Genomic DNA, 26,406 nt, shown 5'->3' on the forward strand with positions numbered 1-26,406 from the left:
TGCATGAACACACTGTTTATAGTGTTACATTCTTAGAATTCGGGCTATGGTTGAAATTGTAAACGAGTACTTTGTTAAGCAAAACTACCCCTATACTAGCAAGATGAAAGATATATGAAGACCACAGAGAAAAAGTTCCTTCTGTGTTATTGTTAACAGGAATTCTACTATGATGTATATATGATGAGGTAGTCAGGTGTGGTGGTGCACAATTTTAGCATTTTTGAAGGCTGAGGTAGAAGGATAGCAAATTGAAGTCCAGCCTGGGCCATTTAGTCACTTAAGGAGACCCTGTCTCAGGGAAAAAATGGGGAGAGAATTAGGAATGAAGCCCTGAGTCAAACCCTAGTACCACAGAGGGCAGGGTGGAGGGCTGAGGTAGGTTATCAGTGATACATATCTGTGACTTTTATATGATCATGATTAAGTATTGAAAAATTTCCTCCTGTGGGGAATAAACATACTGTCATGATGGTCTGGAAATGAAAGAAAGGCAACACGGGACTACAGCACTTCTGTCCTCCCTATAATCTGAGGTTTGTATGTGGAGGCTGGACTTCCAGATTAGCAAGACTATTTGTTGTCAAAAATAGTGCATACATTAAAGCTAAACTTCTAGTCTTCAGGAAGCTCAAATAGTTAGACCAAAGGAGAAATATAAAATAAACAAAATGTGATTGTTCTTTCACAAAAGTACCCTTCAGAGAAGATAGAAATTTTAGCATCAGGAAGGATATGGAATGGAATGGACCAGTACGTGGAAGACAAGGAGGACATGTTTAGGATAGAGTGGGTATAGGTAAATTGTGTCAAAGAAAGGGAAGGAAAAATTGTGCTCCATTAGACAGCACATATATTAACCAGACATACTCAAAGCTATCCTACTTTGGACTGAAATGGTGTATTTTCTGTGACATCTTGGTCCATTTCTTCTTTTGGAGACAGACTGCATTTCCACAGAACACCATCTTGTTGCAGCTAGTTGGAGTTGGCTTGAGAGGGAAAGGGAGTGGGTATGTAAATGAACATCCAGAACTGCCTCTCAGTGGACCTGCATTCTTGGAAATGCCAAGCCCATTTATCAGAAGGCCAGGTTCCACAAGGTTGAAAATGGAGGTGGAGCAACAGAGATTTGGCTTTTGCATTTTCTGGCTTCCTTTACTTAGACCCTAAACTCAGACAGGGGTAGCAAGACACACTAAAAGGTACTATTTACCTTTATTTAGTGCTATTCTTTACTATATTTTCTCAAACTTGTTTTGTTTTTCTGCAGAACTAGGGATCAAACTCAAGACCTTGCACTTGCAAAGCAGGTGCAGTGCCACTGAGCTAAAGCCCCAGTCCAAACTTGTTTTGTTTTGAGCCACAGTGTGTGCCCCTTCTCAATTATAAAAACAAACCGAACAAAATATACAGCTCCCTGGTTTTCCTGGACACATATATAAAGGCCAGGAGAAGTAGGGGAAAAAATAGATGCTTAAGCAAGGAAAAGCAAACTATAGAGGGAAAGAAATACACTATCTTCTTTCCTTTGTATGGAGAATTTTATTTTTAAATGCATCAGGCCAGATACTCTAAAGATATTTTTTAATCCATCAGGCAATTATTGCAAAAGGAAGGAAGAGTAAATTGGCAACAGATGTGGTGAGTATATATACCCATGTGTGTTTGAGGGAGATGACAGATAGCAGTAATTTATTTTTAACGTTTAAAATACACTAGTCTTAGGAGCTTTTCTTGGTGCCTGAGAGCTCCTTGGCAAATGTTTCTCTAAATCTTAAATACACTTGTCATCTGCAAAAGCTATTTTTTAAAATAAACCTGATATTGTGGAAAGATGTTTGGAAGTACTCATCCTTTCACAAAATACACATTCTTGGAAGCAGACAGAGTAAAGGTAATAGTGCAAAATGAAATGCTTTTGTCTTTTCCTTCAAGAATATCACTGGAAAAACTTTTTACAACTGCATGTGGGTTCGGTCTTGAAGACTGTCTTCAGCTGTCAAAAGAACTCTTCAGAAAATGGATGAGCCATCCAGAGAATAAGTAAGAGTACTAGTCTAATTCCCTTTGTTTTTGTTCTACTAGCGTCAGCAATTCTATGCCTTTTTGATAGTTTCATGGTGAGAGTGATCGTGTTGCTTTCACCTAATCTTTAATTTCTTTTTAAAAGATGATTGTCTACAGGTTTGAGCATAACAATAGAAGATTAGAATTTATACAGTGAATTGTCACTGGCGATCTCTCAATAAGCACACTGAACCCTAATACACTTGTTTTGAGTTTTAATTTTTCATGATGGTTTATTGTTTTATATATGTAAATATATCAGAGTAGCTCTCTCTTTTTCTATCTCTGTCTCTCTGTCTCTGTTTCTCTCTCTCTTTGTGAGTTTGCAGTTTCATTGAGATCGGAGACTAAGAGCCTATTGTTTTGGCTTTACATCTAACATAGCACCTGAGATGGACTCTTAAGAAATGCAGTGAGATACAACTGATCTACACTGCACAATTCTAACTCACTTCTCTCTGAAAATTTAGATTAGTTTCTAAGCTAATTTCATGATCTCTTCTCAAGGTAATAATGCTAATATAGTTCTCACAATTTCATTTGGAGATTGTTGCTTTTGATTTTTTATCTGAGGTCTCATTTTTTTCTAGATTTGTACTTCTAAATATATGACAACCTGGATAACTTAGCTACTGTGAGAAATATAATTGCATATTATATCTTACAGAATACCTTATCCGATTAAAAGTGTGATTTTATGCTACGGCATTGCCTCAGGAAGTGATAAAGAATGGGATTTTCTGTTAAACATCTACACTAACACAACTGAAGAAGTGGAAAGAATTCAACTTGCTTATGCGATGTGCTGCAGTAAAGACCCCTGGATACTTAACAGGTAATTATGGTCAACTTAATTTGAAAATCACTGGTGGAAGAATGTAATTTATATACTAAAGAGAGAAAAGTACAAAAATGCTAATAGAATTAAAATGTGTGCATATTTGTGCATTACTAACTTAGAACCATGAGATTTTAGTCTACTTATTTATGCTGTATTAGATTCTGAAAACCTACTTCCTTCTTGCAAATGCGCTTTTTAGATATATGCAGTATGCCATCATCACATCTCCCATCACTTTTAATGAAATGAATGTAATAGAAGCTGTGGCAGCATCTGAAGTTGGCCGATATGTTGCAAAGGACTTTTTAGTCGACAATTGGCAGGCTGTGAGTGAAAGGTAAGGAAGCTGAGATCTTGATTTCATTCAGGTAACTGGTTTTTGATAGAAGTGCCACTATAGTCTAGCTAGGTCACAATAGTCCTCTGCACTGACTCGCAAAGTTATGATAGTTCCTGCATTTTCTTTCATTGCCAATTGGGAAGAGATCACTTGTCCTCAATTTTGGCTTTCCATGTGAAAATGGATTAGCTCAGAATTCTTATCTATCTCAGTTTCCCCATTATGCCCACAAAGAAATTTGTCATAAAGGACATACATTTGAGCAAGTAATGTTTACTAGTATGAGTATACACTATTCCTTTATTCATTGACATCACCATGTTTTAAAGAAACAAGCTGGTCCCTTGGTCTAGATGTTGCCAATGTCTTTAATTTTTGGCAGATTCCCTTTATATATCTAAATCCTATATTCTTGCGCTTTTAACATTTTTAATATTTTAAGAGTAAATCTGCTTGCTTCCAAGCACCTCTGTTCAGTAAAACATATATTAACATATAAAAAACTGAGGAGGGCCTTGATGACTGTCTTTCTAGAGTATTACTTCACCATACATTCCTAAAATCCTAGAATTAATGTGTGTAAGAAGTAAATTTAGTAGATCTTGTTATAGATTTAGGAAATACAAGGTAGCCAGTAGTTATGTTCAAAACATTGGAAAATTTGGAAGATAGTTTTTATAAATAGGTTTATCCTTTTGGAATAATAAGTATATTTAGAGTATAAATACTTAAGAATATGGAGTTGGTTCTCTTAGAGAGTAAGTTAATGAAATGTTTTCCTATTGTAAATGTTAATTGAATATCTTTAAAACACCAAAAGAGGTGTTTTTAATCAGAAAAATTAAAATGTATAGATAAAAACATCCTATAGCTCATTGGTGGAACACACACACCTTACCTATACAGTGAGAATATTGTCCTGCTTTAGATTCTGTCATTCTTGGTTCATTTCTTTAGAGGACCATATACATTCCGTACATTTCCTTGGTTCTCTCAGAACTTGGGGGTAAATAATGTCTTCTGTCTTTTCTTCAATCATTAAAAATAATCTCCTCCTTCCTCAATCCTACACCCCACTCCGAATTTGGCAATTGAGTTTTAAATATAAATTATTTACACAAGTGACCCTATTTATGAAGTTTCAGAGATTTGACCCTAAAGGGGGTCATCTCTTAGTCTTTTCACTCTTCCTGAAGCTTTTAAGAAAAGCCTCTGTCCCTGCGTCTCTTTTGGGTTTATCGGGTCTGGTCTGTGAAGCCATCTGTCCTCCTGTGGCCTTGGTCAGTTTGCTCAGTCATTCACTTCAGCTACAAGTTTTTGACTCTTCCAGAATTTCCTGTTGACCCTTAAATAGCAATTTTGGAATTGAAGGTGGAGAGAGTAGGTCTTTTAAGAAATAGGTCATGATTTGTCTGACCCCAAGTTGTAATCACCACAGGCTGTCAGGTTCTCTGTTTCTTCTGATGCAATACTGGCGTCTAAGAAGACACAGGTTCACATTTAGTTCCCAGGCTTAATAACTAGTAGTACCTGTTGGTATGTTTGTACCACTAAGAGTGTTAAGAATAATATTTATTGTAGTTGATCAAAATGAAGTGATGCTTCTTGACCCCAAGAAATGTCCACACGTAGACTGGTGAACTAAGCACAAAACAGAAACTTTCAAATTTAGCAAAGGTTCAGAATCATCTGGGATGACTCATAAACATTGTTTCTCAAGACTATCTGAGCCTTCATAACCAGAATTTTCTAAAATAGGATAGAGAATCTGTACCTTTCACTGGATTCTTAGGTAACTCTAGTATACTGAAAGTGATTTAAAATCATATATGGCTGCAGTTCCCAATATACTAGCCCCTAGTTGGATATTCAAATTTAAATTAGCATTAGTTAAAGTAAAATAAAATTTAAAATTCAGTTCCTTCGGCTACGTGTAGTGGTGGATACCTGTAATCCTAGCACTCTCGGACACTGGGAGGAGGATTGCAAGTTCAAGCACAGCCTGTGCAACTCATTGACTTAGCAAGACCTCGTCTCAAAGTAAAAACTTTTGTTAAAAAAAGGGCTGGTGATATAGTTCAGTGTGAAGGCCCTGGGTTCAATCCCCAATACCAAAAAAAAAAAAATCAGTTTCTAGTTGCATTATTTGTTTTAAGTACTCAGTATGGCTAGTGGCTACCATATTAGATAGCTTAAAGAATATTTTTGTCATTGTAGAGTTCAACTGGACAGGACTAATATAAGGGGGAAACCAACCACTCATTTAATTTTTTTCTCTCTTCTTATACCGTACACAGCACACATGCAATTTAAAACCTCAATACAGATTTAAGCACTTTTGGAATCCACTATATGATGTCACCTGAGACACACATTTGTCATTGCTACTGGATAGCTGTCCTGTCCTACTGTGATGCAGTCTCCACATTTATACTTACTCAGCTACTGTAGGTCACTGGACTAGAAGATAAATGATAATGGCATGATTCTATATTTCTCACTTAAAAATGAGAGGAGCATTGGCTCATTCATTAAGGCAAATGTATCATAGTAATGTGAATCACAGGAGAAAGTGGGTGCAGGGTATATATAATTTTATGTAACATTCTTGCAACTTTTTCTGTAAATTTAAAGCTATCCTGACAGTTTATTTTTAAACAATCAGAAGATATACTGTACCTGTGCTCAATCACAAGCATGCTAACAATAAGAAAGACTGCTCTTAATACAAGTGATTTTAAGTTGTGTTTTAAAATTTATCTTTCAGAAGAATATTTTTAAAGGACAGGAAAATGTTGGCAACATTCTACTGAGGCTTAAGTTCTACTCTTTGAAAAATCTGTTTTCTTGTGATTTATTAAACACTCTGCATAACTGCACTTAATAAGACATGCAAGCAATTTCTTTAAAAAGTCACAGTCTTGTTATAACCGCAAAGAATGTCCTAGAATTATAAATGAATGAACTTTTAAAACCATGGCTTAAATTTTTATCTTTTTCCCAAGGAAACACTCTAATCTACTCATACAGTATGTATGCTACTCATATAGTAAATGCTTACATTGAATGCATTAATTTTTAGTTTAATTTTTATATAGCAGTCTTGCTCAATTTTGCTAATGGTTTTATTTGAAAAAATATATATGAATTGTTAAAATAAAACTTCAATTTAATAATTAAAATATTATAAGCACTTAAAATGGCACAGAAATACTTTCTTAGTTTTTTGTAAGTCATAATATTTAATTGTCATTTATTAAAGTTATATTTTACATGAGTGTTTGAATATCGACAGTCTTCACATAATGATGATAGTATAAAAATATAAGTGAAAGTAGCTTATGCCAAATTAAATTATATATATATATATATTCTTTTTCCTCATTAAGTCTATTGGTAAATTTTAGGTTTACAGTACAGTTACATTCATCATTGGGATCTTGTACCTTTACATGACAGGTCTTGGTTCTCATTTTTCCCCGTACCCCTGCCCTCCCTTCACCCCCTCATCCCTTCCTTATTTACAAAAATTTTATCTCCATTTTTTCATTTTCTCATATTTTTTTCTTTTCCCTTATTTTCTTTCCCCTACTCTTCCCACATCCCTTACACCTTTAGCCCTTTTCTTCCCATTACACATTGTCAATTATGCCATTAGGATCTTGAGTACTTATACTGAATTTTCTAAAATGTAACTGATCACTAACAAGTTAATACTTAGTATTTCTCAATTGTGTTTTGATATGTGTTACTCATGGAAGCAGTCAGTGAACAAAAGAGAAATAGCCCACACAATTTCAAAAATATCTATTCTAGCTCTCACTTTTGTAAACTCACAATGTATTTTTATCACTGTAAAGTCTCCAAGAAGCCCTATAAAAAGAAATTTAGAGTTTTCCATGCATTACTACGCTAGAGTCTAGCATCTTATAGGCACAGTCCTGATCATCACCATGGGGTATGCTATTGTCAACAAACTTATCTTTTTGCCAGTAGACCAGCTGTTCCAGAAGAAAGACATATAAAAGATACAGAATTTTCCATTCCTATTCTCTGAAACACCTATTTATTGTTTACCTACTAGCTTGCATGTAGGCTTTGTTTTTCTCTTCTATAAAATGACAGAGGTTGAGTTTTGATCAATTTTAAGGTTCTTTTAGATAATAAAGTATTATGAGGTACAGTACAGTTCATGCCATTGCTGGTGATATGAAGTGACTAGGTCATAGAATCTGATGAATGTGGTGAAGGAGGAATAGCACGGGCTTTGGGGATTCAAAGGCAAAGGGGAGTTGATTGTGATTTGAATTGGTGGAGTTGGAAAACTCCTGCATGGAGGATTAGATGCTGGAAAATAGCTAAAGGCAGAACTGGAAGGTTAATTTTTTTGGTTTTTTGAGACAGCATCTCACTGTATAGTTGAGGCTGACCGGAAACTCACTATGTAGCCCAGGCTGGTCTCGAACTCACAGCGATTCTCCTGCCTCAGCCTCCCGAATGCTGGGATTACAGGCATGTGCCACCAAGCCCAGCCTGGAAGGTTAGTTTTAAACTGGTCTCAAGTACCATTAGAATTCTGAAGCTTGAAGCACTGGAAAAGGGAAGATAAGGCTAGGAAGATGAGTTTGGAGTCATGCTAAGGAGTTTGATTTTGTGCACTCTTCAGTGGTGATCACTTGTTTCTAACTTGTATAGGATGTGAGGCACACTGGTTGTGCTTGATGGTGACAGTGTGTTAAGGTTTGTATCAGTTAGCTTTCCCATCACTGCATACAATATCCAAACCCCATACCTTAAAGGAGAAGTTTTATTTAAGTCATGTTTCAGGAAATTAATATTGGTCAATGGGCTCCACACCAGGAAGTTCATGGCAGAAGGCCATGGTGGAGCAGAGTTGCTTAGTTGTGGCTCGGAAGGAAAGCAGAGCAGAAGGATCGTGCCATGGAGGAATGGGCTGGGGACCATGTAAAGTGCCCACGGTCACACTTCTGTAACCCACCCAGACACATCACAGATAAGCATTGACAGTCATGAGGCTACTGGGGCAGGTGTAAGAATGGTGAGGGAATGGAGGCCAATGTACAATCTTTCAGCTATTTTCCTTTGTCCTTTCATTTATTGCTTCTATTTTTTTATTTATCCATTAAAGACATAGTGTGTCATAGATTGAGAAATACAGAATCTAGAATCGGGTCACTCTTAGGGTGAGACTGCTGATGTGTGACATTCACAAGATTTTTAAAGCTGAGCTTCAGTTTTTAATTCATAAAATGGGGATAATAAGAACTAAATTTTAAGATGATTTCTTAATGTGTTTGTTAAAGTACTTGGCACACAACAGATGCTTAATGTTCATTATTATTAAATTATCTTAGAATTTATATGCCTATCTTATTATGAGTCCCTATGTTAATCAGTTTATTTCTTTTTCTCAGTATCATTATTTGCTACTTGATGACATTGATAACATCCCTCAGCACTGTTGGAAGACTATGATTAGAATTTTTAAAATTCACCAAGTTTAGTCCTTTAAATAACATGCTTGTATATGCAATATTATGGTTTTTATAACTGAAAAATTACCGGTTAATAACCAAGACTCAGAGGTCAGGTGTTGGAGCTGAGTACTACCAATAGCAGACTATGGACCTTTCCTTACCTCAACCAAGCCTAGAATTCTTTCCAGAAGCCTAATCCAGAAACGTTTCGAGATATTTGATTGAGGAAAACAACTTTTGGCTTGGTCCTTCAAGCAACCACTGCTGCTGTGGGGAATTTATTTAACTTTGGAATAAAGGATGATCTTTTGTGTGGTGACTCCAATGAAGGAGACTCCACTGGCCATAAAGATATCTTTCTAGTTATAGAAAATTTAGTAGCTACATGAGGCTATGGATAAATCCTATGAAAGAATGTGAACAAGGAAGAAGCAATAGTATTTTTGTGACTTTTTATTGATGTATAGAAGTAATATTTGTGCTTTAAGTGTTTTTCACAGTCTACAGGAAAATTATTTTATTTTAATATTGAATTTAAGGCGCGATCAGTTTCAAAATTAACTGGTCCAAAATGAATCTTACCCTTTTCTTCACCAAAGTCATGATTTCTTCCAACTATTGTGGCATACCTTAAAGTTCTAAGCTTAAAAGCTTGAACTAATTTTCATTTCTACTCTGTTGATTTCAGATGGGGGACACGGAATTAAAAAGATTAAGCTGAAGCATAAGCAAACTGAGATGTTATCATAATGTAGTGCTCAAGCCCACCCTGGAGGCCTGTGCCCAGAGCCTGGCCTTGAATCAGGCCTTGGGTCCCCTGGCTTGCCTCAGGACCGTGTTCCTCACAGAGAACCAGAGCTGGCAGAGACAGGATGGGTGGAGAGGACTGTGAGAAAGGGGAGAGGCAGCGGGCATGAGCACCAATGACTGTGCCCACTCTAGCACTGGATGTTACTAGTGTCGTCGATGAGATAATATATTGACACATTTAGGCTCTTGCCTTTATATTAATTAGAATACATTTGAATACTGATGGGATAAACTATTTGTAATGTATATATTTTTGTTCAGGAATATTGTAAGAAAATGTGCTCTCACAAGAGTGATCAACCCTATCTTATTCCTCACAGTTGAGATCAAGGAGAAATGGAGAGCACCAGGTACTTTAGTACACACTTCCATAATACAATAACTCAGCTCTTGAGTGCTATTCTCATGTTTTACAATTTATGAGTTGCACCAGACAACTTTCAATGCAGTCTTGTCTCTTGAGGTAAACTTTCTCTTGTATTTAGTAAGAAATCACATGTTAAGTATATTAAGCAAGTTTTCTTTTGTTTTATACTTTTGCTTTTAAGTTTGGAACTCTTTTTTTTTTTTTAACTCGAATTCCTTATGTCATCTCACAGGCTTTTTCTACTTGGCTAATTAAAATGAAGAGCAAATAGATATTTCTCATTTCCCCATAGACACAGGTTTGCTTGCCTGATTATCTTGTCCACCTCTTTTTTGAAGTAGCCACAGCTTTACTAGCTCTATTTTCTTTCACTTTTATTTGTTCATAGTCAAAATTAATCCTTATGAGTTTCAATTTCAAGTATACATTTTTATTAAGTAATTCACTTTGTATTAACTACCAAGGCAATTTAGACATTTAACCATATCTTGTTCTGTCCATTATAATAACCCTATTTTAATTTTTCTTTCTTTTTTAATGCATCCCAAAGTCCCTTAGTTGCTTTTTAACCACAGCAACTCTGTGAAGAGGTATGTATCTGTTCTTTTTCCATAGAAATATTTCACCACTTTTATTGGGTGATTCTTGATGGATATTTGAGAACACTGCATTACAGGGGGATTTTGAGTTACCACACCTTCTGGAGGTGGCTCAGGATGCTATAGTGCTGGGCCTGACATTACTCAGAGAATATCAGAAGACAGGGTTCCCTCTCCAAAAGCATATGCAAATCAACCTTTCAAATATACTGTAGCATGTTTTAGTGAATGGTTTTGAAACTGATCCTATATCATTGCCTTTTGAGGGACATAATTTCATATTTATTTACTCACTCACTTGTATCTTTTCTTAATTTGAGACACAAAACATGTTCTAACTACCGCATTTAAAAAATAGTTTTTTTTAAAGTTTACTATTTTAAAATAAAATGTTAAAAACAATGTTACACAAATCAGTATTTAACAATATTCATTAAGTGTTAATATAATTTTCCATAAAATAGATTTTCTATTGAACAGTACAGCTAAACTAATTGCTTTTGCTTAGATTTGGAAAATGGGAACTAATAGGAGTTGCATATTTAGCATTTTTTTCTGCTTATACCATACAAATGTATTTTGCAAAATACTTTTGATACCTAATTAGCATTGTATTGCTTTGTAGGTATGGGACACAATCACTGGTTACTCTAATATGTATAATAGGGAGAACCATAAGTACAGATCTACAGATCATGGAGGTAAGAACCTTAAATATTGTAAAATATAATGATAATTTAGAAAGTATTTTTGATATAATTTGGAGTAAAATTAAGTCATATGTTTATTTGAATTATTGCAATCAGTACTTTTATTGTTCTTCTTATCACCATTCAGGAGGTGGGTGTTTAACTATATTCTTGCCTTGAAATAGATTGCTGTATTTGTTTTGTTTTGTTTTTTTGGTACTGGGGATTGAACTCAGGTCCTTGCGCTTGTGAAGCAGTCACCAGAACCACTGAGCTAATAAATCCCTGGCCCTAGATTGCTCTATTTATGGAGGTTGGACTTCATCCTTTCCACTGTATCCCTTTAGTGGTCTCTTCTCCTCATCCAAGCCTTCAGCTTGGTGCTAGCCATTGCCCACTCCACTCATTAGCTTTTTATGGTTTTTAGAAGAAATTTAACAGCTGTTTTGATTCACACATGAAGCCCTTTATGATCCGGTCTCTGTTTTGTTCTGTGATTCAGATATACCACTTCACCTTGGAATGTTGGAGAGCAAGAGAGACTGACAGATACCCCTAATACTTTTCCTCTAGCTATATGTATCCTTTTGGGGTTCTGCTAAAGTTCATGCTTTCTAGACTTCTGAAACTCTGTACCTTCTGTGTGGGGTACCATCCCCATCACTGATCTTGGTTGGATAATTCCCAACCACCTATTTTAGGAATTTTTTTTAGTGAATGGATTTGTACACTTCCTCCTCAATGCCCCAAATCATCCTATCAATATCTTCATCATAGCATTTACCACATTATTCTTTAATCAGTGTGTAAATATTCTGTCCTGTAAGATATTGCAAATTCCTTGAGAACTGACACTGTATCGGCCATATTTATATATTAGTAAATGCAGGGATTACTATTTCTTCTATTTGCTTTCCTATGGGCTGAATTTCTTCTAATGCAGGATTCACAGGGAAGCAAGCATAGCCTCAGGCTTACACAACTCTCAGCATCCTCAGTTGCAGAAGGAGGGATGCTTTCTTACCCAGCTTCATGTTCTCATTCTGGAAAAAAAAAGACTTTTGCTTGTCTTGGTGTAAGTCATTGTATGTGTATGTGTGTGGGAGGTGGAACACTCATTGGCTCAACCTGGATCATATGCCAACTCTTGGAGTCAGCCCGGTTTACACCCCAAGCACTGGGAATTGGGGAAGTATAAAACAAGAAAACATATGTAATTTTCACACGCCCAGTAGCATAGGCAAGTCACAGAGATTTATAGTACCAAAAGTTGGCAAAAATGTGGAGCAGTTGTAATCCTTTTATCTTGCCGGGGATTGTGGGGGCAAAACCTGGTACAGCCATTTTGGGAACAGGTAGTTTTTAAAAAATGTTAATCAGATACACATGACATAAACATTCTCTTTTAGATATTTCTTTTTTTCCTCAAGAGAAAGAAGACCTGTCTTGTACATGCATGTTCATAGTAGCTTTATTCATATTACTAAAGAATTGGAAGCCATCAGGTCAAGGGCTTAGGAAGAGGTAATAATAACCACACAGTGGAATATTACCCCCAAACAAAAAAAGGAATAAATCTGTTTAGCCACACAGATCAATCAGGCTGAGTAAGGGAAACCAGTCACATTTTGAGAAATGAAAACTCATCCAGAGTAATAAAAGACAGATCAGTGGCTGCCTGGGATCCAGGGAGAGAGCTGCATAATGTCATGAGGGAGTTTTTTGGGGCAAGGGAAATGTATCCTGTCTAGACTGTTCCTATAGTTTCAAACATCTATGCTATATCAAAACTTATTATGGTTTAACTTGATATAGTTTATTATATGTGAATTATATTCTGATAAAATTGTTTAAAATTAAACACTAGGGCCTGGTACTATATTAATAAGTACAGGAAGGGGCTGAATAAACGAGAAAAAACCTCACCCCTCCCCAAGCAAATAAATAAGTGTGTAGGTCCCAAGGCCTGAAATTTGATCTTAAGACTATAAGTCAAAAATAAATAAATAAAAATAAAGGAGAAGCAGTATGTTATGTAGTTGTGAAAATAAAAGAGGGAGAACTGCTAATTGCCGAAGGAATTATCTTTCTTTGGATTTTGGCCTCCCTGCGGCTGCGATGTCAGGATCAGATGGGTCAGGGACTCCCTGGGGAAGAAAGAACACACACACACACACACAGACACACACACACACACACACACACACACACACACTCACAACATGCTGGGAATGAAAGTTCTCAGGATCAAGATGAATCTGTGTTTGCTATCTTCTTTTTGCTAATGTATTATGTATTTTCTATATTTTTATTAGTGCCTACTAATTTTATAAAATGTTGGTTTTCAATGTGTTATTTTCATACATGCATAAAAAGTATTTTATTGTATCCACTATGCTTGTATCTTCTAATACACACAGTTAATATCTGCCTTTACAGAATCCAGTTTTGTTGTTTTTGTTTAACAAATGAATGAATAAAGCTTGTATAAATTTAGCAATCTTCAGTGTTCCAAAACTCTACAGTCACATTTGTTTTTAATGCAAAAACAGATTTAGCAATAGTTAGAAAATTGCAATTTTGAAAACAAATTAGCTATAACAAATATTTTTGTCAACAATGTATCAATGTCCAACAGTCTTACTAGTTCACATCATTTTACAGGCCAATAGCTAAATAGATGCTAAAATGGCGAGACATAAAGTGATCATCTGAGTCCCTTTTCCCTCTCCACCCTCCCAGCTCTCACAACTCCACGACTCCACAACTCTGCCCTTGGTCTTTATGGCTTTCCCTGCCAGAAACTCAGTCTCACTCGTGCCCTTCAGCACGGATGGAGTTTCCCTGAAGTCCCACAGGCTCCCCATACCACAGCCACCACTCCAGCAGTCCTATCATGGACACATCACCTGGGCCATGGAGCTGTGCGTGTGTGTGGCTTCCACCTCTTGGCAGGTGTGGGCAGGGAAGGCAAGAGTGAGAGGATTGCTTCTAGCTCTATAACCTAGTTTCTCCTAGAATTTACTTTTCTTTTACATTGTAATTAGCCATGCAGGCCCTGTTGCTATTCAATTTCAAGTACATCAGGGTTTAAGTGAGCATCAGTGATGTGGTAATAGGTACTCTATTACAGTGGTATGCGTTGAGACTAATGCACTGATGCAGAAATAGACTTTTGGAAGATAATTCATTATTCAGTTTGGGTCTGGCTTATACATAATATGGTAGCAAATGTTCCAATAACTAAACCCTTAACCTGATCCAGTTACAGAATTTAACCAGTGGATGAATTCACTGTCAAAATAAACTTTTTAAAAATTCCTTTAAAATTTTAGCTAACACATACAAATTATATATATTTGTGGGATACCCTGTGATTATACATTGTGCAATGTTCAAATCAGGACAGACTTATATAGTGCCTCATTATCTTCTCAGTTACCATTTCTTTATGGTGAAAGCATTCAAGATCCCTCCTTCTAGCTTTAAAAGATGCCATACATTATTGCCTATTATAGCCACCACTTATAGTTTTGGTGTACAACAGAACACCAGAACTTCTTTTTCCCATCCAACTATAACTTAGTGATGATTAATCAACTTTTATCTATTCCGGTCTCTCCCCTGCTGTCTCCCAGCCTCTGGTAATCATCATTCTACTCTCAACTTCTGTGACATCAACTGTTTTTAGATTCCACAAATGAGTCAGATTATGCCGTATGTGTTTCTGTGCCTGGCTTATTTCACTTAACATAATGATCTCCAGTTCCATCCATGTTGTCACAAATGGCATTTCATTCTTTTTTATTGCTGAATAGTATATCGTTGTGCATATGTCTCACATTTTCTTTATCTAGTCGTCAGTTGATGGACATTTAGATTGTTTCCATTTCTTGGCTATTGTGAATAGTGTTACAATAAAAATGAGAGTGCAGATGTATCTTTGATAAACTGATCTCATTTTCTTTGGATATAAACACAGTAGTGGAATTGTTGGATAACATGGTGGTTCTACTTGTTTAAGGCACCTTCTTGCTGTTTTCCACCATGTCTGAATTAATCTATATTTGCATCACTAATGTATACACACACTTCTCCACATCCTTTCCAGGACTTCCTAGCTCTTGTCTGGTTTTTGTTTTTGTTTTTAACTACTCATTCTAACTGAAGTTAGGTAAGACGGTTTTAATTTGCATTTCCTTCATGATTAGGTATATTAAGTATTTTTTTAGCATGACTCTTGGCCATTTGTAGATTTTCTTTTAAGAAATTCCTACTGTACTTGAAACTATCATTCACTTATGAATCGGGATTATTATCATCGTACTTATTTTGCTGTTGTGCTTTTGTAGTTCCTGATATACTCTGGTCATGGACCCCTTCTCAGAAGTAGATCTCCCACTCTCAAGGCTCTCTTCACATCCTCAATTGTTTGCTGTGTAAAAACTTTTAGTTTTATGAAATACCATTTCTGTACTTTTGCTTTTTTTCCTTATGTTTTGGGGGTTTTAGCCAAAAGAAAAATTCCTTGTTCATTTCAATATCTTGAAGCATTTATCCTGTGTTTTCTTCTAGTAGTTTCATAATTTCAGGTCTTATATTTAGGTTTTTTAATCCATTCTGAGCTGATTTTTGTCTGTGGTGACATCTAGGGATCTAGTTTCATTCTTCTTTACATACTTATCCATTTTCCCAGCACCATTTATTGAAAAGTCTATAATGCATGTTGTTAGCAACTTTGTCAAGTATCAATTGGTTGAGAATGCATAGTTGTACCTTTAGGCTCTTTGTTCTGTTCCATTGGTCTATGTGTCTGTTTTTATGCTAGTATCATGCTGTTTTAATTACTATAACTTTGACATACATTTAAAGGTAGGTAGTATAATGCTTCCTGCCTTGTTCTTTTTCCTCCAGATTGCTTAGGCTATTGGGGGTTTCTGTATTTCTATACAAATTTTAAAGATTGTTTTCTAGATTTGTGAGGAATGTCATTGGTATTTTGATAGGGATTATATTGAAACTTTAGTTACTTTGGGTAGTATGGGCATCTTACCAGTATTGATTCTTCTGAGCCATGAATATAGGATGTCTATTTATTTTGTAAGTTCTTTGATTTTTTTCTTTAGTATTTTATTTTTTTCATTATAGACCTCTTTCTCTGCTTTGATTAAAAATTTTACTAATTTTTGTTTTGTTTTGTTTATGTAGCTACTGAAAATGGGATGACTTTCTTGACTTTTTTCCAGTACAACAATTTTTTGTACTGGAATTTTTATAAAAGTTGATTTTGTATCCTGCAACTTTGCTAAGTTTATTAGTTCTAATAGTTTTTTTTTTTTCCTAGTGGAATCTTCAGGGTTTTCTGAAAATAAGACCATGTTATTTGCAAATAGTGACAATTGAGCTAAAACACTCAGAAATAAGTTCTTGCATACTGGACATTCTGTTCACATTTAATTCTTTGGAACAGGTGTGGTCCTCACCCCATTGTCTTCGTCACAGACTCCCCCAGGGCACACAACCTAGGAATAAACATTCCTCCTCACTCCAGACATCATCACTCCTTTGCAAAATCATGTTACCAATTGGCAAGAACTTTATTTTGTGTAAGTAAGAAGTGAGATCACACTGATAAAATGTCTCTCTGTCCTTCCAGCTGCAGAAATTTTTCAGTAACATGTTGGAGGAGCACCAGAGGATTACAGTTCATGCCCAATTACAGGCAATAAAGAATGAAAATCTCAAAAACAAAAAGCAAAATGCCAGGATAGCTGAGTGGCTTCAGAAAAATATATAGTTTGTGGCTACATCCAGCATACCACTTACATATTATAATCTCGTTTGCTCACAGGTTTGTTTCCCAATACTTTGTGGGTCCTGAGAACTGCATGTTTTCTTTGTATTTCAGTTACGTTCACTACTCAGAGTCATGTTGTTCCTATGTTGTCATGTTTGGCCCTGAGGCTTAGTGATTGATGAGGATTTGGTCAAAGCTGCTATATTTCTGAGGAAAACTATACTACTTCACATTGGGCAATAAATGCACAGAATTTATTTTAAATACCTTGCAAAAACAAATTTATCCAAGAAAGCTTTGCTAATTCTGTTGTGAAGACTGTAGAATATTAAATTATTGGCATTATTAAAGGAACATTCTTTTTGAGGAAAATACAGACTTGAAATACTCTAGGGTTTATTGAGTTCAATATTGAAAGACTAATGAGAACACAACATGACAGTGTGAAGATACAGAAACCAGAAAAACAATATTCACTAGGAGATACAAAAGCCAAAGAAAAGCAAGTTTCAAGGAGGAAAAGCAAACAATTTTATGATCCATATTAAGTACCCTAAAGACAAGAAATGTTCCACTTCTCTCTCCCACAAAACTTATTGCATTGAAGTGTATTTTGCTGGTACTGAATGTTATGAAATTATAAAATGACAAATGATTGTAAGGCCCATGAGATGCCTTTAGCACCGTTGTTGCAGTGGTCATTGTGGGGATGAAGGCTAGTCCCTGAAGCCTGTGTGATGATGTGTGGGGTGGGCACTCTTTCAGCTAGAGCTTATAAGGGAAAATAATGCTGTCAAAAGACAGCACCAAGTATGAGCTAATCTTTGCGAGTCTCACAGGGAAATCTTCAAATGAAGGAAAACAGAAATAAAAGGATAATGAGAGCATAATCCTTACAGTTTTGCTTTCAAAGGATTAAGTTTGAAATGTGCTTTCATTCAGCCAAATTGAATCTACTTGTAATGTGGATCAACTCAGTTTAAACAATTTCATCAATTGCAATGTATGAAATTAATTAAATTTTGTCACACCTGATTAAAACAGGACAACTGAGGTAAATCATTCCTACTGTAAAATTTGTGTATAATTAAATCCTTCTTTCTTACATCTTATTTTGTTTTTGTAGAATGGGGGTAAAAACTGCATACCTCCTATCTACCTCAGAATAATATTGTAACATGTATAGAATATGCTGTCAATTAATATTTGAAGATGTTATGTGAACTCAAGGAAGTGCAATCTAAGGCTTTTTCCTATTTCTAATATAAGTTAAGGCAGACACAAATTAAAGTACAATACAAACTCACCTTTATATTTCCTTCAGAAGCAGATGCTCCCTGCGTGTCAGCGGGAAGCTGTGAACTTCACTACGCTGGCAAAACAAGTTTCTACTCAGCCATAGGTCACAATGCAGAGGATGTTGTCTTTAAAGTTAGCAATGAATATTTTAATGGATGCAATATCTTCATGCCTTCAAATTGTTATGTATGATATTTTCCTTAAACATTCATCCTGTAGATCTGCATTTCCTCTGATAATCTCTCCTTTCAATGATGTTGTCTTCCTCTGACCTCTCAGTTGCTTCTCTCTTCTTTCTCTCTCTTCCTTCCATTTCTAGTCCCTCTCTTTGTCCGTTGGCCTGCTATGTGTTCCATTCTGCCTTTCCCAGTGACCTCTGCCTTCCCACTGTTGGCTGTCCTCTGCTCTCTCCTTGTCTTGTATTTAACTCTGCTCTGGGTTCAGCAAGTGCAGTTTGAGGTGGCACTTGGGGCCATGAGGGCTGTCATGCATGGTACTGGGCAACGCCAAATGCTGCCTGTCTATCGGGGAGAGTAAGTAAGCAGGCCTCTCCAACCTCTTCCAACCTGTTTGTATAACAGTCTTGTTATATCTTAGCTTCAGTAATAATTAAACAGTGTTGAAGGTGCTTCTCCAAAATCAAATACTTCTTATTATACCTTTATGCTTACTATAAATATAAATAATCATTGATTGATTGCTGTGGTAGCACTGAAGCAGTACAAGTGAGGGAGTAATACCAAGACAAATTTGTCCAAATGGAATAAATATTTTATTAACTCATAAAAACCAGCAAATCTATTAGCACTCCAAATATAAAACAGCTTCCCTGGCCCAGTCAGTTTAGTTTATACCATGCAGTTCAAAAACACTTAATAAAATATACAACATATTCATGATTTTTTAAAAATTCAGCCATTAGAAATTCTAGTTGTTCTCACAATTTTATGTTTTTTTCCTAGTCAAACCTACTCAGAGCCTTTCTATTGCTGACATCAAATACAAGAACAAATGCCTTGCTCTGACGTTTATAATCAATTGTAATTTAGATCTCTGAGGAAAATTTGTATGGCAACACATTAAGGAATGAATAAACAAGCAAAATAAGATTTCCCTTATCTTATTTTCTTTCTTTTTTTTGGTGGGGGTACTGGAGATGAAACTCAGAACCTTGGGCTTGCACCATTGAGCTAAATCCCCAGCCCTTCTTACCTTATTTTCTTAAGAATGCTCCTCTTAGTTACTCTTCCTGCTGAATCACTCTTTGCACTAATAAATGCTTGCTAGCTATTTTCCCCACCAAAATTCTAGCAGGATTAACGTCCAAAGCAAAGATTTAAGGAGAATTTAAAACTAAATATAACTGCCTCTCCTGCACAACAAATTAAGTAACATAGCAGCATTTGAAACAATATAATGCCTGTAGCTCACTTTTTTCTCTAATTCAACCAGACTTAGCAAAGATAATCTTTACAACACATATTTAGGAATATTTGGACTCTTCTTCATAAGCAAGTTAGTCATAAAGGCAAAAGAGAACAACAAGTAACCATCTACACCCATGGGAGCCAAGGAGTGGCTGTGGCCCCTGACCTGATGTGGGTATAGGAGCTGGACTGGGGTAAGGAAGTTCACCCAGGGGGAATCAGCTCACACAAGATGTTGAGCCTAAGCAGGGTGAATATAGGGACCACATGGTAGGGTGATGGGATTACAACATGGGGAGCCAGAGCCAAACAAGGCAAGAAGGACTTGAATGAGATGGGCTTTGAATTGTAGAGGCACCCAGAACAGGGAGTTCAAGTTCCAGAAAGTTAAGATGACTGGAGTTTGAGGAAAGGAATGGCCTAGCAATGAGGTATTAGAAACTGAGGAGAATGAAGAGGGAATGTAGAAATGCCCTCTGCACCAGAAAGGGAGAAGCAGAGACGGAAGCTTGGTTACCACAGGTATGTGGACCAAAGTGAAAAATATCTAAGTAATAACAGGATTCAGGTTTCTCACTACTGGGGAAGGGAGTTCCAGATAGTCAGAAGGAGGAAACTATAAAGAACTCTGCTTTTGGATTAGTATTGATGGGAACACATGGTTTTCAGTATACAGACAATAAAACAATATCGAAAGCAGGGATGGTGAACCTTTTAGAGATTTCAGTGATAAACAGCCCGCTGTGGCAGACGTGCTGTAGATTTGCAACCACTAATCACCACTGGTCACATTTTTCTCTTTATTTATCTATACATACATAGATAAAGGTGTAGATATAGACCCTAACTCTTCCACTCAGAGGACCTGGGAGCTTCAACTCTTTATTATGGATTGAATGTGCCCTCCGTTGAGCTGTGACCACCAAGGTAATGGTGTATGGAGGTGTTTGGTTTAGGAGGTGAATAGGTTCAGATGAAATTGTGCCAAAGCCCTGGTTGTGTGATTAGTGTCCTTTAAGGAGAGGAAAGAGATCAGAGCATATTCTCTCTCTCCCTCTCTCTCTCCTCTCTCTCCCTGTGTGTATGCTGTGGGAGGGCAGATGTCTGCCTACCAGGAAGAGAACTAACTCTCCAGGAGCAGAATCTTTTGGCCCATTAATACTGGATTTCCCAGCTTCCAGTCCTGTGACCAGTGCGTCTGCTGCTTAGGCTGCCCTAGTCTGCTATACTTTGTTATAACAGCTCAAGCTAAGACAACCCTCATAACCAGTGCCCACTTGAGTTTGAAATGCCGTTCTCCACTTTAAAAAAAAAAAAAAAAATTCTTTGGAGAAATTACTAATTTCAGGGCTGAGGCAGGAAAGGGACCATTGTGGGGTATCTTTTTATACCAAAAAGCAAAGGAGTGTTTAAAGAACATAGCAAGAGGGCATAAAAGCAAGCTTGAAGAGACCTCCTGTGGCCAAATTTAGGAACACTTGGTATCTTAATAATAAAGCCAGTAAGAGAATAACATAAGACACAGGTCTGGGCCCGCCTGCCGGTTCTCCCCGGCAGCGTGACGGGCTTCGCCGCCGAGGGGTGGGGCGGGTTCGGGGTCCCCGGCGCAGGCCAACCGCAGGCCGCGGCTGACGGAAACCTCGTAGGATCTTGGCGTCTGGACCCAGGAGCCGAGGGCCAGCCGCGGCGCCTCACTGCAGTGCACGCCGCAGATGTGACTGGAGGAAGCGCTGGGGTGGGGTCCCCGGAGTCTGAGCAGAGGGCGTGAGAGGCGCGGGGTGACCAGCCGTGCAGTGCGCCCTGGACGGAACCTAGCTGGTCTGGCGTGTCGTCCATTCCCCCTCACCTGGTGGGGCCGTGTCCGCGTTCAGCTGTACTGAGGACCACCGGCCCGGTTTCCAGCCTTACGGGCTCTGCCATGTGAAAATGTGAAAGGGGCAGTCGGAGGCATCTTAATGGCTTGGTCTTGCTCTGAAAGGACAGGCGGGTCCTCGCCGGCCAGACTAGAGTAAGGGAGGGAAGGTGTTCTGGGCAGAGGAGCACCTAGTGAAGGCCTGGAGTCAGGAGTGCGGGGCTGTGTGAGAAACGGTAGTCTTCCCCCTCTGGGGTGGATGGGAGTTGGAAGAGGTCACGGCGCCGGTTGTTAGTGGAGATTGAGGAGGTGTTCCGTGGCTTGCGGAGCTGTTCCGTGGCGCACCACTTGCTTTGACTGTCTTTGGAGCCCGACTGGCCTTCCTTCCACCCCAGTGGTAAGGAAAGGCATGGTCTTGGACAATGTGACTTCAAAATGTTGCTCGAGGAAACGCTTCTTAACTTTGTTGTCTTAGTATGTTTTCTATTTATGCAACCAAGGGACGGTCTTTGAAAATTTATTTTGAGGGTATTCTTATCAGCAGTGGGATGCTATTGAATGAAAATTTATTTATTTATTTTCTTGTACTGCAGATTGAACCCAGGGCCTCCACACAGAGCTACATTCCAACACTTTATTTTATTTATTTATTTATTTTTTTGACATGGATACAAAGTCTCCCTAAATTTCACTAAGTTGCAGGCTGGGCTTGAACTTGCAGTCTCTTGCCTCAGACTACAGAGAGAAGGGGTTCACAGGCCTGCGCTGCCACCTCTTACTAAACATACTCTCTAAGTTTCTGGCAAACATGTGTCACTGTCTGTGGATCTGGAGCTTGTGAGAGGTCGTCACTAAAGATGCTGGTTGCCACCATAGACACTCGCATGCTGTCCTTTTCCCTGTGAGATTGTGAGCAAGAGGAGGCTGAAGTAGTTGGAGCGGGCCAGTGATTGATAACGTGGGTCTTGTTCCATGACCTGGGGTGGCCTGGCATTACCTGCAGTTCAGCAGAGTGTGGGAGGTGTACCAGCCGGGAATTTGTGTGCATCTTTGGGACCTAGTTAGGGTTTGGGTCGAGTTGTCCCCCCAAAGCCTCATGTGGTCATAGGCTGAATCTAGAGTGTGTGAAGCTGGAATTGACTCATGGTGCAATGCTAGGCTCAAGGGCACTAGGATTAAGGGTGTGAGTGCTACCCACCCTAAGTAGTCTGAATATGATAAAAGGGCCTAGGAAAGTTGTTTCAAAATGGCAGCTACAGAATGTATTCCTTGGGACTGGGTTCAGAGTGCTAGGTGATCCAGGCACTCTACCCTTACAGCCAAGAGAAAAGGAAGCCTGGCTACTGTTCCAGCTGGCAGAAGACTTTGGCATCATCCATGTGGTGCTGGTTTTAGGTGCACGCATAATGCAAGAGTTGTGGGGTCAGGAAGGTTTCCACTCAGACTTCAGAAGAGGGCCTGGGAGGCCAGGCAGGGTGACCCTGAGAGATCAGCGAGTGAAGCTGTGAATGTGAAGCTGAAGGTGCAGTGGAGACTCAGAAGTTTGGAGAAGCCAGGAGCGTGGATCATCTGAGGAGAGCTGCAAAGAATGAACTGAATCAGCCCAAGAGCTGTTGTGAGGGTCCAACCACCAGAAATGCCATAGAGGCAGAGCCCTTTGAAATTCACAACTTGCCACAGATTGCCTCTAATTGTAGAAGTGGAACTGTGGAATGTAATATTTGCCCTGCTGTATTTTGGACTTAATTTGGTAATTTTCCTTTGTATCCTCCTGTTTGTGCCTGTTGGAATGGTAATGTCTATCTCCTTCCATTGAATGTTGGACATATTTAACCTTCTTTTCATTTACACAGGGGTTTGCAGTAAGAGTTTGAGGAGACTTTGGATTTGGATTTTTCAGCAATGCTAAAACTATTAGGACTTTTGGCAACTCTTAGAGATGGACTGAATGCCTTTTGAATAAAGAATGTGCATGAGTCTTTGGGGAGCCTATAGATAGCATGTTATGGTTTGGGTCTAGATGTCCCCTAAAGCCTCATGTGGTCATAGGCTGGATCTAGAGTGTTTGAAGCTGGAATTGATTCATGGTGCAATGGGGGCTCAAGGGCACTAGGATTAGGGATGCTACCTTCCCTAAGCAGTCTGAATAAGATAAAAGAGGCAGGGAGATGCTGTTAACCTCTCTTGCTATAGCTATTGTGTGCACCATGTTGTTTCTCCTCTGCAATGCCTGTTTGGTATCCCTGCCTTGGAGCCATCTGATTATGGACTGAAACTTCTACAAACTTTAAACCAAATAAACCCTTCCCTTAAAAAAAAAAAAAGTCTGTATTTATATATTCAAATAATAAATACAAGTTTTAATGAAGAAAAAAGATATTTACATAATATTAAGGTGCTTTTCTACAAAATACTGATTAGTGATGAAGAGAAAGTAAGGAATTTACAGTGAAAAGGCCTAGCAGATATCACCTTACTCAACTGATTAATTTGAACATCAACATGAGAGAAATAAAATTTTTGTTCCCTTAATGAAATAAAATGACAAAAACTGCAGCATTCCTTTTCTTTTTACTTTTTTATAATTTTAAATGAAGCACTGCTAATCATTTTTAAACTCTCTTACCAATTTCGGAAGAGAAACACCATCAAGAACTCTCTGCTGATGCAAAATAATGATATTCAGTCCTCCAAAATCCCAAATTTAAGATTCACAAAATAAAACAAAAAAACCACTCAGCTATAAAAAGTAATGAAAAGCACATTCTAGGGGCTTAGTACAGTTTGTAGTCTTTGCTGTACTAATTGTCATTCAGATAAGTTTTTTAAAAATAACACTCTGGCTCATTAAAATATTTTATATTATGTATATGCTTTTTAAATTAAAAAGTAATAATTTAAAAAAGAGAAAACTTTAAGGAACTCACAGTTGGCTGACTCATTTTGATATCATGTATAGGATTTGGAAATCAAGAAGGCTATTTGCAGCACACATGATTATGTCTTTAAGATTTGGCTTTCTTCCAAACAGTGTAAAATATCCACACTTGCAAATATGGAAGGATACAGATAACCTTCTTTGAAAATTCTACAGGGTAATATTGGTGCCCAAATTGTTCTTCGTGGAGTAGCAGGGCTTCTGTCAAATTGACTCAGTTGTCCTATTTAAAATGTTTTCTATCTTGTTTCAGTATTTTCATTGTGATATCAAGAATCAGTGTGAGACACATGTAGAATCTTTTGTAGACATGGAGATTGGGACAGCTGTCAAATCATTAAATACATAATAAAACTCCTTTCTTTGGTAGTGTTTCCTATTAGAACCCGAGACTAGTCTTCTTTAAGATTGTCTAGAATGTCAGCCAATATTTTTCTCCTTTTACTTCTTCTGTGATAGAACACAGAGCTCTTATACCGAGCTGTATCTCTGGCCTTATTCATTTATGTTTTGTTTGTTTTGTTTTGTTTTTGAGACAGCGTCTTGCTAATTTGCTAAAGTTCCCAGGTTAGGCTTAAACGTGCACTCCTCCTGCCTCAGCCTCCCAGAGTGTTGGGATTATAGACCTGTGCCACAACACCCAGGTACATATATATTTCTTATATCCACTGATCATCATTTGGCCAATCTATAGCACAGTAACTGTATTTGGTCAGTTTGACTATTTCACATCATATGCCCCTGCCCCAATTTTGCCTTTGCAAAATGAGTACATCTCTGCCACTGCTCATGATGGTCAGGCACATTGCTCTGCCAGATCAACCTCTCCATGAAGGATGAGAATATTTTACCTATATAAATCTAGTGTTCTGATAAGGTAGAACCTTCAACATACACCACTTTATATTGTACTCTATGATCAGTAGAGGGCCATTATCTGCTGTCAGCCTCTCTGGTAACTATGGTTGGTAATTGCTTTACCGGCCCACTACTCTCCTGACTCCTTCCTTTCTTCTACCTTTTTCAAAGGGCTGTTCATTTCTTCTCTGTCTATGCAGGGAAACACATGCATTGAAAGACTGTAAGACTCTAGTCTCCTTTGAAGTAAGAAAGGGCATGCCCTCAATAACCTAAGACCAGCAATTGACTTCATGGCCAACAACAAAACTGATGGGCAGGCTATTCTGAAAGGCCTGCTGGTCACTTCCAGGAGCAGAGATGCAGGTCAGTGTGCAGCCGTTTGGACCTCATTATTTAGCAGCCTACATGATTAGAAAAGGAAGCTTTGCCAGTTTGAGAATGTGTCCTCAGGGATTGGTGTTGCTGGACCTTCAGAGTTAGGGCAGGCTTGTGCAGGGCAAAGAGGAAATGGGCAGCCCTTGGGACAAAGCAAAGAGTGAAAGAATGGAGTCAGAATAGTACTGACCAGGTGAAGCAATTACCACTAATACCCTGGACTATAAAGAACGTTCTATACTGGCCTATAAAGGACGCTCTTGGGATGATTAGAATAGCTTAGAGCTACAGAAGTTGGTGAAACCTTTAAGAGGTGGGGCCTGTAAATGGTTGTAGGTCACTAGGAACATATCCTTCCTTTCAGAGGGTGCCTTGGAATGTGGTCTTCAGGCTCTTGCTCTCCCTGGCTCTGTTTCCCTGCCACGTTTAGATGAGCATTTTTTTCTGTCCCGTGCTCCCCACTGTGATTTGGTGCCCCGCCACAGGCCAGCAAGCAGTGGGGCCAACCCACCGTGGACTGAAACCTCCAAAACTGAGCCAAAATAAACTTTCGTAAGTTGATTCTCTCTGATATTTATTACAGTAGTGGGAGGCAGTCTGAGGAACAGATACCAGAAATGTATCAGGGTTTTAGAAAAAAAAA

The 26,406-nt window shown here is 38.0% G+C and overlaps 1 protein-coding gene across 1 annotated transcript in view; it reads left to right on the forward strand.

Annotated features, from left to right (window-relative positions):
* Positions 1-19,406, forward strand: part of Lvrn (laeverin) — a 62,607-nt gene extending 43,201 nt beyond the window's left edge. Inside the window, exons 19-23 of the mRNA XM_033761479.1 lie at positions 1,939-2,046; positions 2,738-2,905; positions 3,111-3,248; positions 11,151-11,226; positions 16,871-19,406. Coding sequence (XP_033617370.1) covers positions 1,939-2,046; positions 2,738-2,905; positions 3,111-3,248; positions 11,151-11,226; positions 16,871-17,011 — 631 coding nt within the window. The 3' untranslated portion in view covers positions 17,012-19,406. The remainder of the gene's footprint in view (positions 1-1,938; positions 2,047-2,737; positions 2,906-3,110; positions 3,249-11,150; positions 11,227-16,870) is intronic.
* The last annotated feature ends 7,000 nt before the right edge of the window (positions 19,407-26,406 follow it).

This window comes from Fukomys damarensis, unplaced genomic scaffold, assembly GCF_012274545.1.
Source record: "Fukomys damarensis isolate Sample0158 unplaced genomic scaffold, DMR_v1.0_HiC HiC_scaffold_9, whole genome shotgun sequence".
NCBI classification, from domain to species: domain Eukaryota; kingdom Metazoa; phylum Chordata; class Mammalia; order Rodentia; family Bathyergidae; genus Fukomys; species Fukomys damarensis.